Genomic DNA, 15,812 nt, shown 5'->3' with positions numbered 1-15,812 from the left:
CTCGTTTCGCCAGCAGAGCTGCTGAAGTTTCCCCAAGGCTGCGTTTTGTGTCCCGACTGCCAACCCACCCGTGTGAGTAATCACGGCCATTCTCCGGTAATTTTCCACGATCCAAACTGGCACTGCAGCTGCACAGAACGAGATGCTGGTTTAGGGACATTCGTAATGCAGAGGGTTGTTCAATCACACGTTAGTCAGCGACTCGCTTTCATGCCATAAAAATTCCTCAAAGCTTGTTTTCCCATATTTAGTGCCTATAGTATCCATTTCCCTCAATATATAAACCACAGGAGCTATCCGACCCCTTATGGGTGGATTTTTGGGTGGTTCTACGTGGACCCAAGCGTTGGGCTTGATGATCCTCGTGGGTCCCTTCCACCTCGGGTTATTCTGTGGCTCTTCTAAAGCAAGAAGCTATCAGAACAGAGGCTGTGCGTGGGAACACGTCTGTGCTGAGACTCACTGAGCACGCTGCCCGTACACTCCATGTTCCAATACACTCCACGTTTCCATCAGTCACTTTTTAGCTGCCACCAGATCAAATTATATGGAAGTTGGGTTGCCTCCAAAATCTATCCACCCCATCAAGAAAACAAACTTTTTTTTTTTTTTTTTAAATGTGTTGCTTTTTGTGCCAGTGGTGGAGAATGGTTTCCAAGGTCCCAGTAGAAAACCAGAATTTCTAACAAAATTTTTCAACAAAATCGTGGTAATGCTGCAGAGAGAGGACTGCAGGTCTCTGGCTCCTCTGGTCTGAGGAGTGGCTGCGTTACCAGGCCGCAGTGCGGGCACCCCTTATATGCGTAAAGAAAGTGGCACAAGGGCTTCAGAGAGCCAGGCAGATACCGAAGCCTAAAATAAACAGGCTGTTCCCTTTGATGTTTCCAACCACCTCAAGGTGATGACTGGTGAAGTCTGGCCAGGAGAGCCCCAGCTGGTGGCCACGGGGACACCGCCTGGCTCCAGGAGCAGACACTTCTCATGGCACGCGAGGGATGGGGAGGCAATGAGTGACCCTGGAGCTTTTTCTTACTCAGGTGGTGGCACAAGCAGGAAAGAACAAGCTACACCGCATGCAGGAACGCATTTGCACATCTCCTGGGACCTGCAGCTAAGAACAGCCCCCTCCCTTGATTTTAAATTATCACAGAGTGCCAAAACCGTGGTTGTTCTTTAGCTCTTTGAAACTCATTGCTGGTGGTCTGTGATACAACTGGCACATCGGGGCTGCTTCTCCGTGGCAGCTTCACTTTGGCTGCCGAGAGAAGTACTGAACGGAGGAGGTCTAACTAAAGATCAAGCCACTAGCAGCACCTTGACAGGAACGGACTCATTCCTACCCAAAAAGTGGTGTAGGGCCAGGAGCACACCACGGAGATGTCTCGTGGAACAGGGCCCAGAGTACCTGACCTAGACACCACGGGCATTTCATAGAGGGGCAGCGAGTCACAGAGCCAGAAACCAAGAGCACGGTGGCAAAGGAATCCTGCCGAGCACCGAGCCTTTCCTCCTGGGCAAGGAGAGGAGGGCTCACCAGTCAGAGTGCTCCGTCCCCTGGGCTATTCCCAGCAGACAGCAAGAATTCAATACAACATTCACTTTTCACACAGCAGATGGTGAGCTGCCCAAAATATTTACGGCCACTTGGTTACAGCTGCAAGGAGAAAGACCTGGGTTCTGATCCTTGCCCCCAAAGTCCCATGCAGGCACTGTGGCACGCTGTCACAGCACCTACCACAACTGCTCTTCAGGACTTTAAAATTGAACGTTTGTTCACAGTGAAACCAAGACACCTGGCGTGCATTTAAGCCCTTGCCAGGCTCAAAAGATGAATATTCTGGTAACTGTGCTTATGCTTTCAAAAAAAAGCCCTGGACAGATCCTGGGACAGAGAGGGAAAGGGTGCTTCAAGGTGTCACCAGTACCTTGGGACTGGAAATCATTACGCCTTAAGTTATTATCAGACCTCAAAGCCTCTCTGCTGTCTGGTGAGCCAATTATCTTCTTTTTGTTCTTAACAGATTGACTGTTTTTCACTAAAATAGTGAAACATTATGGTTAACACCTGCCACAACTCCCCATTAGATCTTTCCGGTGGTCAGAATGCTTACCCTTTAGAAAAACCTGTCAAAGTAAAAGCTGTTACCTATTTTTGCTATAATACCTACTTGGCTTTTCCTCAACATCCAGCCTTTAGTCAGCTAATCAAGCTACAGCACCAGGCATCCATAACAAAATATACCACAGTGATCTCAGTGGAAAACAGCACTATCAATCAACAAATTTTATAGGGAATTTCAAATAGCAGATCCCAAAAGATACTCCCCTACTACCACTATAAAAGTGTTCTGTCAGCTTTCATTTTTGTGCTATAAGACAGTAAGAAATGCATGCAGTTCTCACACTCAGCTTTTAGGAAGTGCTGTTTAAGAACTTGCAAGCATCACCAGATTTTCCCCTCAAGCTTTAAGCCAGTTGTTTTCACAACAGAGGTTTGTTATCACAATTACCTTTGTAATGTGTAAGTGATCTTGATTTCAGTAACTAAAAATATTTGTCAGATGGTCTATAAGAAGCCCTCATGCTGAGGTGACACCAAGCCAGTTGCAGTTTCTACCTCTCTTCCCCACTTTTCCAGTATAAAAGTGCATAAAACAGGATCTGCTTCTTCATAGAATTGTTTGAGAGTTCTGTGAACATTCATATTATTACCAGAACTACTTTACCAGAAGAGTTAAAAGGATATAGGCAACTACATGACTTTTGGTTCCTCCAAACAATGCCAATTCTTCTCAAACATGGAATGAATTAAATATTTCAAAATGTCTCAGCCTATTAAAGACATTTCTGAGAACCTTATTGCTTATCCTCAAGTTTCAGGAGAAGTACCGGCAGGAATTTACACAACACAGACTGAAATATTTCAAACTGCACTGTCTAAATGTGCCAAAGACCTAAATAAAGAAATACAGTCACAGCCAAAACCTGGAAGTGTTTCTAGGAAATAAGTCCTCTCATAGGTTACAGGAACTTAGTATGTCCTTGGTGTATAATATACTGCTGGATTTTAGGCAAGCCCAGTAGCCACAAGGAGTAATTAAACACTTCCAAATTATAGTTCAGAAGCAGCTACAAAAATATTTCAGCTGGAAGTCACTGATCATACGCTGCTTGTGAATTTGCAACTATAGATTGACCTGCTCACTGCTGTAAAAATCAGTTTCTCCATATTTCCCTTCTTCTGAAAACATACATGGTTTCATAATTACTGAAATATTATCTGGATTTTTTTCATTGCTTTTCTCTTTAGTTAGTCTTTTGCAGAGCTGAACCCATCAGAGAATGTTTCATTATGTTGACTTAAATCTCTTCTTGGAGGCGATTCCCTGTTCCTAGAGGGATGTTTCTTCAAAAACTAACTTTTTATCACCACTTAGTAGTAATTAAAGCTTTTGATTGGAAACAGATTTCAGTCTGAATTCAAACTACAAGTTCTCCTTCACAGTTACCTTTTTTTTTTTTTTTTTTTTTAAAAAAAAAAGGAGTAACATAAGAATTAAAAAGTTAACACCCTGAAAAAATTTATAAGCCATTTGGTGCCATTCTCACAAATACACTGACAGTAAATCACATCCTACCAGTTCTCCTACATAACATTCTGCAAGCCATGGGATCTGCAGGAAGTACTGTGATGATTTTAAGAGATGCCTAGTACAAAGCAAGCTAATGTGATGACAGAGTCTCCAAATCTTCTAGTAAGATGACACAAATAAAATTGGTCATACTTATTACACACAATTTTCAACTGGAAGAGGAAAGGGCCAAATCCCTTTAATGTGCAGATTTTGGCTCTACTTTGGGGAGATATAAAAATCATACATATAATAATGGTTTAAACCATAATTTAAACCACATATATACATTATATTATTTAAATAATATTCATTATAACAATAATTACATCATTATACATTAATAACATAATATATATTATATAGGGTGAGATTATATCTATATATGGTTTAAAAAGCATCTTTTGATACTAATTGTTGGATGGCTGATTGCAAGCAGCAACAGCAAATTAGAAGTTTAAATGTTCAGGCTAGATCCTCAGCTCGTAAAAAGCAATGGTGGTTCACTGAATTCAGCGTGGCTTTTTTTAATATATAAAAATGTGTAATAAAACCAAAATATACTTATTTTGCATTTGCATATCTGCTAAAACTTCACCCATGCAATTACAGGCTGGGAATATTAAAGCATCTAGTTTTGTTTAAGTCATATTTCTGATAACATCCCTGAGGGTGTTCAAGGAAAGGTTGGACGTGGCACTTAGGGACGTGGTTTAGTGGTGACATTGGTGATAGGGGGATGGACCAGATGATCTCGGAGGGCTTTTCCAACCCTAATGATTCTATATGAAACCATCCAGTATAACTTCCTCATGCGCTGTCAGCATCAGTTCTTATGCAATTCAGAAACACACACCAGCTAGAGTTCCTTCAGCCATCAGAACTCATTTGGTTTCCTTCTAAACTACGCACGAGTAATTTGGTGTGAAAAGAATAAAGAAACAAGCTCACTTCACAGGAGCCCTGGCGTAGACCTGCAGCCAGTCCGGAATCTCGGCGGTGTGGTAGGGATTCGCAGGGACAAGGAGAGGCTGGCTCCGCTCCGCCTGCTGCGGCTGGTAGGTCACTGGGGGAGGCTGGTCGTAACGGGGAACGCTGTACGAAGGAAGGCAGAGACACTCAGTGAGCTCCAAGCAGGCATTATTTAATTGTTAACACCAATGTACAGATTAATACAACCTGTAATCTGTTAGCATGCTGCACAACTCGCTCAGGACCTACTGACCTAGTGCCCGCTACCTGGACACTACAGCTGAAAGGAAGTGTTGTCTGGTTTGGAATGAGTGAAAAGGCAAACTCAACCAAATAACATCCCATTTCGTATTTTAGAGCAAGTGTATTCAGGCAGCAGCTGATACGTTACTCCATTTATAACAAATGACATCCTCTTATGTTTGTTTTTGTGTGTCACACATTAAAAAAAGCTTTCTCTTCCTGGGAAACAGTAAAAAAAAGATTGAATAGCAGAAAGTAACTGGTAGATCTGGTACATACTAATTTTATTTTACCTTTGAATTTTATGTAGCTAAAATACCTAAATTCATTCTAAAGAAGACAATTCATAGTTCAGATTATAGGTGCCACTTTCCAGAGAACCTCCAGGAACATCTGATCAAGTTTCGTTTCAACCAACAACTCAGTTCTGTTCTCAGCAACTTGGCTGTTTTACCAACAGCTGAGGAGAATGGTTGCTTTGTTTTAGTGAGTTAGGAACAATATCCTGTTTCTAAACTTAAGATAGTAACAGATGAGGAAAAAAAGACTCTAACAATTATAACAACTTCTAAAAATCTTCGTCAAGAACCAGTAAAGCTTACTTCGAAAAGTAAGATGGTTTTGGCATATTGTATGTGAGGCAAAAACAGCCCCACTTTCTCAGCTGGGTTAGGAAAAGAACAATCGTAACAGACAAGACTGATGTCATACCTGGGAGCACAAGGATGTTTGTACTGAGCTCTTTTATTGATGTGATCCACGTAATACACTCCAAATTCTGCTGACTCGACTCTCTCCCATCCCGGGGGCAGTCCCTCGCGCTCGAGTGGGTGGCTCCAGTGAGTTGTATTAGTGTTATGATCTATATAATATTTCCTTCCTCTAATAGTCCAGTCCACTGACCAGCCAGGAGGAAGAGGCAAGTCTTCAGAGCTATGATTTGTTAAGTTTCCTAGAGATGTAGCAGCAACTCTCCCGATGCCTAACAAGAAAGGGAAAACAGCGTTTAGTCAAACCAGTAATAACCCAAACCAACGTTATGTACAAAGTCAACTTTTTCCCCCCTGCATGATGCAACTGAACTTTGAACGATACCATAAGATTTACAGCATGTGCACTCGTACACTAGTAAAAAAAAAAAAAACAAAAAACATCCTGATGAAGTCAAAATAGCTATTCCCCTTTTAAGTCTCACGTGTTTTTGCTCTCCTCCTACTCCAGGATCATTGGCCAGCTTCGTTCAGACAGTGAAAGCCTCCTTGCTTTTTCAATTAAGAGATGTATTTTAGCATACTCAGCAGGGATAAAACTCTTGTTATTGGCTCAATTTGCTGAGCAGAGAGCCAACATAACATTACAAGTGTTAAAGCTTCACCTAAATGAGTTTCTGTTTATACACTATTACAGATGCATCAGAACTATTTACCTACAAGAAAAAAAAACAGCTTTTTTTCCTAGTTTAGTCAGAAACAACTAACTAGAACAGTCACAGGATACCAACAAAGCCTTAACCCTTCAAAATCAGTAGCTTGAAGAGGAAAACCAAGCAGAGGGAAAAGGTTAGCACTGCACTGACAGATATTAGCGATGCGTGTGCAATCAGCCAAAAATCACCGTCAGTAACTACAGAAAACAGAGAGGCCAGATGCACCCAGGATCCTGCAAAAGCCCTTTGCTGAACAGTTCTGCACACACTGAAGTTTGTGTTGCCATGCCTTCTTTGCCAAAGCCACCCATGCCTGCTAGGCTAGCTAGCTTATGTGCACCCCAGGTGGGACAGCCTGACCACGATCCAGACAAGATTTAGAGGCCTTTTTTTTTTTTTTTTTGAGAGAAAGTCACAAAATCTCCTTGTTTCTTCCTCCCTTCCTTCCACAGATCTTGGAGGGACATTTCCTGCTCTAGCAGTCCGCTCATCTGGTTCTTCTTTAGTACTGAGCACCTGCACTTCATAATGCTAACAAGGCCCATGCAAAATGGTAATTTCCAGCTCTCTCAGTGAAGCAGGCTGCAGTAGAAGAATTTCTGCATCAAAAGAGAAGTAAAATGACCTAGGTCAAGTGTATTTTGGGTTGGGAGAACTGACCCGAAGCCATACCTGATTAATTCCCTACCTCTGCCCCACAAACACAGCAGGTTTATGATTTATAAATAACCAGTTAAAGAGACTGCTCATGATTATTTTAAAATAATTTGTTCCAACATACACACGGCTTTTACATTATCAAAATTAGTGTGCTGGATGCTGGGAGATGTACTGAAGAAACATCATTCCATTTCCTCTTTTCCTTCCCTCTATACTGGGGATACTTAGGTAGGTAGGTTAAAAACCCAAAGAAAACTTACAGAAAGCTCAAAAAAAAGAAAAAAAAAAAGAACACAAGTAAGTGGCAATCAAGATTTTCACTGGTGTCTCATCTTTTGGAAGCCTGTGCTGGCTGAAACTCACCTCTATTTTAAAGTAATTACCTTCCATTACCTGTAACTCTACAGTTACAGTCTGTGGCTTTAAAGAAATTCTAATCATCTTCTCAAACACCTCTATTCGATCACGGTACTCAGAGTTTGTGTATCACTATTTCCCTACAACCAGGAGGAGCAGTATGGGAGTGACTTTTCCTACCTTCTTATAAGTCAGAAAGTGACTCCATCACACCCACCTTGTTCAATGATCAAGTGAATACACCCCTTTCCTTCTCTTTTTGTGTTCTTATTTTTGAGAGCAGAAAGAAAAGGCACAGCCTCTCCCATCGAAATCGTATTACTAAGATGAAATTTCAGGTCTGGGCTTTAACTGAGAGAGACACCACCTCAGCAGCACCAAAGCTGTTGTATTTCCCAGGTAATTTCCTAGCTTGTTTACTGACTGTGTCACAGTCCAATCTATAACATGCCAGCCAAGGGGTGCCTGTTTCTAGGAAGATACAAGGCTGGAAACTTCCTGTTTCATCCTGTTTCTAGCCTTGCCATGTTCTAAATTATTGGCCTTCAAGCACCTCTGCTTGCTGGGGCGCTCACCTACTCGTTAGCTTTAGGAAGAAAAGTTAATAGCAGCCCTCATGTGACAGCTCCACCTCTCATTAGGATTAAGCAAGCCAGACCTTTACTTCCAGTGAGGAGAAACATCCTAGACACTTCCTGACCTTTAGCAGTACTGGGGCCAGGGAGACTATTTCAGGCCCTAGCTACAGTTATGCCACTGTTTTTGTTTTCATTCCAGTGACAAAATACAAGCGCTTCGGCTTCTTGGAAATACTGCACTTTGGGTAAACAAATTCAGTATTTTCCCCAATCAAGTGAGCTGCTGTGTTGGAATTCTGCATAAACAGCAAACATTAAACCACCACCACCAGATCAAACACACAAAGCTGACGGGGGAAAGAACTTTCATCAAGGTATAAAGGTATAAACACACTTTTCTGCTCACTGTTAAAACCAGCACTTTTTTTTTTTTTTTTAAATGAGTTCCTCCCACTTAAATTCTAGCACAATTGCAGCAGAAAAATACCAGTACAGTTATTTACTGGGGGTAAAGGTTAATGCTTTTTAACATCTCAACTTGGTATTAAGAGTTGCACAAGCCAGGATGATGAATGCTGAGCCATCCTCTGCACCAGAAGCTCTCTTGACACAAAGCCTGCATTTCTTCATCCAGAAGTCAGAGAAGACTGGGAGATGCACTTGGGTAAAGAGAAAAATCAGATTCTGACTACAGAAATTACCTAGAAAGTATGTTAAAAAGCAGTGCTACACACCCTGTGGAAAGGCAACATTGGCAGTTCTGCTTTTGTCCCTTCACTAATTTCCAGCTCCTGGTTTCTCCCCGTGTACAAGCTCAGTGGGCATTACCTCTCCTTAAAACCAGGCATCACACTGAAATGTCCTGCAGACTGGAAGTTTTCAGATGTCAGGTAATATTCCATGTATTATGACCATCAAGCCATTATGGCAATTAGTATAATTTAGCCATTTGTTTATATAATTAGAGAACTAGAGAACAAAATAAATTGTATCCTATTTTCCTTATAAAACTCAGCAGATGCTCCCTTCAAGGCAGAATGAGCACATGTGTATGAGGAGTAGTTCCTGCTACATTTCAAATGAGAGAAGATGAGCATCTATTTTCAGATCTACACACCTGTAAGGAACAGTAAGACAGGACCACACGTCAAAGAATAACTTCGTACATCATCTTTTCCAAAGCATTTGCCAAGGAATCAAACTATAAGAAAGCCTGAAGCCATCTACTGTGAACATTGCTCTTCTGTGTAATACTGCCCAAGTGGGATATTCTTCTGGGTTTTAATTTCAGGTCAGGTCTTAGCCCTAAAACATTTTCACAGCAGCACAAAGCTTCACATAGGTGTTTACTACCAAGGCTATTCCATGCACTATGGGCCTGTACTATATTTTAGTAACATAAAATTATCTACAGGAAAAATAAAAACACATAAATTTACAGCTTGAACCATTTTTGTCAAAACATCTAGTTTAAAACCTGTGACTTTCCTCTTGATGGAAGAAATTATCTCCACTTCACCGTAACTACTCAGGGTTTTGTTACACACACGTTTTTGCACCCATGACCAGGCAGAAATTCCAATTCTTCCTGCTTCTCTAAGGAATGGCATTATGTAAGTTATCTGCTTTTTCCTAATGTTAAAAATCTCCTTCACTCTTTTTAAAGAACAGTGCTCATCATTAAACACTCTCAGCATTATTAAATTTCAAGCAGAGTCTCCAATGAATTTAAATTTATGCAATCGTAAATCCTTTTCAGCTTGTGTCTTTGGAACCTGCCTAGTCTCATTTGTTAATTCCATCTCCTAATGCTTGTAAAACACAGTATCTTCAATTTAAGGTCTTGAGTGAATTGCAAAGTAGCCTAGAGTATTATTTGCTGTTCTAAAGCAAAAGAAAATCCTGTTCAAGTTTGCTTGCTTAGGAGCATCACCATGTATATTCTTAGCATTTTGAAAAAAGAAGGTGCCAAGGAGCAACGATCACTTTAATTATGAGAACTAAGATTTAAAAAAAAAATCGGTTTTAAGTGAGGCCAGGTCCATTATTCAGCCTCTTTCTCAACATCTTCAGGAATGGAGTGTCTTAACACCAGAGCCCAAAGCTTAATTTTGAGCACCATATTCTAGTGCACCCCAAGGTATTCCCTTAAAAATCCACCTTAGGCTAACGATGTCACAAATGGGACAACTCCGTAGGATCTTCTACAATGGTGGAAGTCTGGTTGGTTTTTACTCCATTAATATTGAACAACGCAAACTGTGAGTCATAGGAAGAAATACTTTTATAGGGCAATACAGGAGCTTTAACAGAAAAGCATTCTGCATAAGAAAGTCAAGCAGTTCTTCAGTTCATCAGCAATGGTAGCGGAAAGCACAGGAGAAAAGTCCTACCACCAGAGCAGCCCAGCAGAAAGAAAAAAGGGCAAAGACTCTGGAGAAAGTCTCATTTTATTTGAGACACAGCTAACACAGAGAAGTTTTAGAGGCTATAAACTCCCACAGCTAACTTCAACCAAAATTCATAGCACTGGAGAACAAATCTAGCCAAATGCAAGGCCTTCATATTTGTCTTTACTTAGGTCAACCGTTTTGAGAGCTTTTTTCCCCCCTTTCCCTAATGATGCCCAAATCCTCTCCCTTTCCCTCTTCAAACCAGGATAAGAGACAGGCAGAGAGAGAAATGTTTATCTTTAAGGGAGTGAGTAACAATAAAATAGCAGAAAAGTTCTGGGCCTTCCTAATGCATGCCAGAGCTCCTGAAGGTACTTCCTGAGCACAAATACCTCGATTGTCAGAGGGCATGGGACATTCCAGGCAAGCATAAATTAATGAAGGGGACACAACAGGAAGTATTTTGAGAGCTTCCAAAAATTCGACACTGAAATTACCGCAGAATCAGCGCAAAGAAGAAAAGGTCAGGAATTGCCATGTTAAAAAAAAAGAAAAAAGGTGAAGTGTACACACTTGAAAAGAAAAGCCCTGCTACTTTAACTCTAAAGAGAGTCCTTTAAATAACTTGTATTTCTTGATTTTGCTCTCACATTCAATATGAATAAGTTTGCAATTCTGAAGGGGCAAAATTTAACACGAGGTGAACCTCCTTTCAACTACAGCTCACCAGACTCTCCCTTCAGAGGGAGAAAATTTTTCTCCTCTGACATCACAGGCAACTACTTACAATACTACACCACAAAATCCCTTTTTAAAATCTCAGCAATTTGCATATACACAAGAATTATTCAGCTTACCGCTCAAACAGGTACAAATAACTCTGAGGTCTTGGTTACAAGTTAGTTCCAATCTATACTGTAGGTATAACTTCAACCACAGACCTCCCAAAACCTTTAACCTAGAAGAGAGGAAAGAGATGTCGAGGAAAGACAGGTAAAGTCTCTTAGAATTAAGTTTGAAATGGACACTTGGAAAAAAAAATAAATTAAAAAATAAGAAATTGCACAGAAGTGGCTACACATACAAAAACAGGAAATAACTGAAAACATTTCTCAGGAAAACAACTAGCACTAGTTTGTTAATTAAAAATAAATCTAATGAGAATGAGAAAATGAAGATATGGAGAATTGAATCATGCAGAGAGAGAACATGACTTCAAGGAGAAACTCCTATGAAAGGCAACACTGTCACCATCAGCTTCTGAAAAATTGTGAGACTTGGATAAAGGCTTTGCCAACCACTTTGGGTTGGAGGATGTCAATAAGAACACATTTCAAGTTATCACCAAATTATAGAGTGGAATTCTTATTCTGACCCAAAGCTGGCATTCCCATGCACATTTGGTATCCAGACACTGCTCCTCAAGGGCCATCTCAGCTGTAACCCCCACTAAATGAAACATCACTCACCACTGGTGATTACACCTTGGCCTCATCAGGCAACACCTCTTCATCAATGAACCCAAACCAGAACACAACTGAGAGCACTTTCTGGGGGAGGAGGCAAGAGGCAGCATTTACAGACCACAGCTAATGGAGGGGTGTGCATCACGCTTTGTACCTGTGTTATTAGGCAAGTTTATAAGCTGCAGTCATCAGTGATCCTGCTGAGGAACAGTTTCAGCTAGGTGAAACACTTAACAACACTAAAAAATGTGTGAGAACTCAGACAAAGACAATGAAAGTAAAAGGCCTGACCCAGTACTCTGGAGATGCAGGAGAAGAGGAATTTGAAATTACAGTGATTAGTGTTGCTTAAGAGAAACACTTAAGGCTTGATGACAATGGATGGTTCGAATAAAAACAAGCTTAAAAGTGAGGCAAAAGAAACAAGATGTCATGGGGTTTTCTTGTTTTTGGACACACAATTCTTCTACTGAAAAAAGTAACAGCAACTCTTGAGAAGACACAGGGAAGTTGAGGACACAGGTCAGTGCTCTTACTGCAATGAAACCTCAAGGTGGAGTTTAAGAGTTCATATTCCAGGTTGAGATGAAAGGAAAAAAACAACAACAACAACAACAAACAAAGGAAAAGGGCTCACACTGTCAGACAAGACATTCACCTTTTTGGTTTCTTCCTACAAACACATGACTGAATACCCACCCCTTACCAAAAGTGTGAAATCTGTTCAACTGTTACAACGTCTGAGGAAGGGACAAAGACCAAGCAAATACCAGCATGTCCTTTATGTTTTCCAATAGCTAAGAAGGCATGAAAATAAGCAGGAGGGAAAAGCCTTATGAGAAAGAAATGTGCTGCTACTATTGAGAAAAATCTGGCTGTGAAGCTCTACTTTCAGCTTGTTCTAAAATTTGCTAGATTGACTTCATCTTCAGACTAACAGGTGGAGCTCCTTTTCCACTTCAACACTGATCCAGTTCTAGAAAGCAGCAATATTTTGGAAGACTCTCAGCATTAGTATTCTTGTTTTAAAGGTCACATTGGTTTATGAAGTCCTCCCCTCCTGCCTCCAGGCCCACAGCAGATGCAAACAGGTGCTCGTTATCTGGGCCAGGTAAATGTTTAATGACTGCTGGCTGAAGAACAGCTGACAGAGATGGAGGGCTTCCATGCACAATCTCGATAAATGCTGGCTTAATACATAAATCTAACAGCATTAACAAGGATGGAGTAGCCAGCCTTAAACATTAACATTTCAAGATTTACTGGCTGACAGCAGTAAAGCTAACATTACTTTTCTGCTATTTTTCACTGAAACGTTCCTGTAGTAAAAAAAACAAAAAAGCCCACACATCACAAACACCAAAGCACTGTCAGCTTGTAACTCCATGCGCTCTGTCAGCAGCCATAAACGATGACATTTTTAGTTGCAAATTTGTTCTCCTAGACAGGAGATTTACTATTTTGTTTACAGATTACAAGGAATGAGCTAGCAGCGTATTATTTACAGGTCTGAAATGTTTCTTTCAAACTCCTCCTCGAACGTAGTGTCAGCAGCATACACAGTGCTCCAATACCACCAGATTTACTGCTTTTAAGGTCACCTTTCCACAGGTAACATTGAAATCCTAGATTTTTTAATTTCAGCAATACATTCATGACAGTAAGAATTCTTCTTCAGCGTCATCACAGGCAATCAAATACTTCTTTCTGAAGTATTTAATGGATTCTTTCTTTCTTACTGCCTTGTTCCATTAGAAAACAAAGACAGGTTCCACTGAGTTTTTAAGTATGCCTGTTTCCCCCTCAAGCAATATTACAAGCTAAAAAAAGTCAAGGACTAAGAAGTCAATTTGAGCACTAACTACATGCCAATTTGCTAATTACGCATAACAGTCATTCTTCTCTTTATCTGACATCAAATAAACAACTTTTTTTCATTATAAAATTAAAAAATAAATATTTATAATAGTAACAACAACAAAAAAGCAATATTATAGTTTAGAGCTGTTGGTTATTCCATACACCATGAAAACAGCAGCTGTCCCCTAATGAGTAAAACTGCTGGCTCACTAGCAACTGACTCAACACAGAGAACAGAACTGCACATAGGTTTGGGATTAAGATAAATTTGCTCAAACTTACCTTATTTATTCCACAAATCAGTCACTGTCTACATGCAATTGAACTGTTTATACTAAGAAGTGTCAACACATACTCAGATCATAGAAATGTCACTGAAAAAAAGCTCTGTCCTACACGCGTAACTCAGAAACATGACCACAGATAGACTGCCACACCAAAAGGCTTTCAATAGCATTTAAAAACCAACAATTAATCCACACCTACCTGAAGTGTGCCTGCCATGATTCTGGGGCATCCTCTGGAAAAGATCACTGTTGTGTTCGTAATACCTGTAGTCCTCATGCAAGCGGTCATTTAACTGCCGTCTCCTTTGGGCATCATAAAAGTGATCGTAATAGTAGCAACGGGCACCGGCGTCTCCATTTTCCATAACAGAATTAGCTTCTGTTAAAAAGGACTGGGAGGAAGAGCCATATTCTCTAGGGACATCAGCTAAACTTCTAGCAAGATAGGAGGGTGCAGACAGTCTGTTGCTTTCACGTCTCATTATTTCATGAGGTGGCCTCTGCACTGGAGTTCGAAGGAAGCTCTGGTTCCTGGAAACAATTCCATCTCCCCCAGCAGCATATGCGGGCGTGGAGTCAGGAGGACAGATATCAGTTCGTCTTGGAATGGTTGGACCATGGCGGATAAATGAAGGCATCAGATCTGTTATAGAATAAAAGAGAAATAAGAACTGTGCGTGCATTTGATGTATTTGGCTAGCTACACTGCTCGATTTATGCCATGGAAATGGGGAAATTCGAATGCCTGGATCCCTTTAAAGCAGCTCTAATGGACATGTGAGTATAACGGTAACGCTGCAGCGTGCGCTGCCACAACAAAAGCCACACACCCTCTGCCTGCAACAAAAAAAGCACAGTTTTGGCAGCATAATCGCAGCTACAAAAACCAACACACGACACCTCCCACCCCCTGTCTGTGGCTTACACCAGCCAGGCTTCATCGCTCTCCTCCCCGCATGGCCCAGAGCATCCACGTACCCTGCCTACAACTAAACCACGCAGAGAATTTGTCCTTTCTCCCTTAAATATGAAGTTTGGGCAGCAAAACACTGCCTTTTTGTGCGTGTAAATTGTCAAGTCATTGGAAAAATTCGCTTTCTCCTTCAGATAAAGGAGCTCGGCACGTGAGCGCTGACACCCCCTCACGCAGCCCCACAGACAAAGCCTCGCCCCGCTCCCACTGCCTTCAGCATGGCTTCAGTATCTGCTGCCCTTCCAGGTGAGCTAACTGCAAACACCTCCAGTTTAGAGGGAAGCCGTGCCTGTTATTAAGCCTATTAACAAAGGCCCTTGTGAAGCGATGATTTAACGACCTGCACCACGAATTCAGTGCCTCCCAGGAGGGGTAATCAGGCAGTTTATGACAGGCACCCCACGGTTACATCACGGCGAGCAGCAGCTGGGTGAGAGGCCTCAGGCCGCCAGATACACCCACAGGTTGATTTAAAGGCCTTAATGTGCATTAATTAAGGGCCAGGCCGATGCGACCAGGCTGGGAGCTGGGTGTTGGTGGTCCCTCAGCTAACCCAGCCACCACAACACCTCACAATTCACCTCCTTTTCCCTCCAAACACCCACAGCGAGCCCCTCAAACGCCCGCTCGCTAATTTTCCACAAAAACCTCACCAAACCGACCTCCCCCCCCCCCCGGCCCCTTGACACTCACTGCGGAGCAGCGGGCTCGTCTCCTTCTTCACGTACTTGCCCTGCACCTCGCCGGGCTTCGAGAGCTCCGTGCGGGTCTTCTTCCGCGACAGCATCCCCCTGACCGGCCCCGCATACCCGGCACCGGCCCCGCCGCCCCCTCAGCCCCCGGCCGCGCTCCCTCAGGGGCCGCCCGTTGAGGGCCTGAGGCGCGGGAGGGGAGGGGAGGGAGGGGGGGGAAGCGCGTGCCCGACCGCGCGCGCCCCCGCCGAGCGCGCCCCCGGCCGCGCCCAC

At 42.1% G+C, this 15,812-nt stretch overlaps 1 protein-coding gene across 3 annotated transcripts in view; it reads right to left on the bottom strand.

Moving 5' to 3' along the window:
• SAV1 (salvador family WW domain containing protein 1) overlaps window positions 1–15,812 on the bottom strand; it is a 19,200-nt gene extending 3,388 nt beyond the window's left edge. For 2 of the 3 annotated variants that reach the window (XM_084521498.1, XM_084521499.1), the window contains exons 1-4: window positions 15,541–15,812; window positions 14,074–14,517; window positions 5,559–5,829; window positions 4,584–4,727 (exon numbers count right to left, since the gene is read on the bottom strand). In XM_084521498.1, coding sequence (XP_084377624.1) covers window positions 4,584–4,727; window positions 5,559–5,829; window positions 14,074–14,517; window positions 15,541–15,634 — 953 coding nt within the window. In that variant the 5' untranslated portion in view covers window positions 15,635–15,812. The remainder of the gene's footprint in view (window positions 1–4,583; window positions 4,728–5,558; window positions 5,830–14,073; window positions 14,518–15,540) is intronic. The other variant, XM_084521500.1, reaches the window with a different exon arrangement.

The sequence above is a fragment of the Aythya ferina genome (assembly GCF_964211825.1).
Source record: "Aythya ferina genome assembly, chromosome: 5".
Lineage (NCBI taxonomy): Eukaryota > Metazoa > Chordata > Aves > Anseriformes > Anatidae > Aythya > Aythya ferina.
This window is presented reverse-complemented; position numbering and strand designations above follow the sequence as displayed.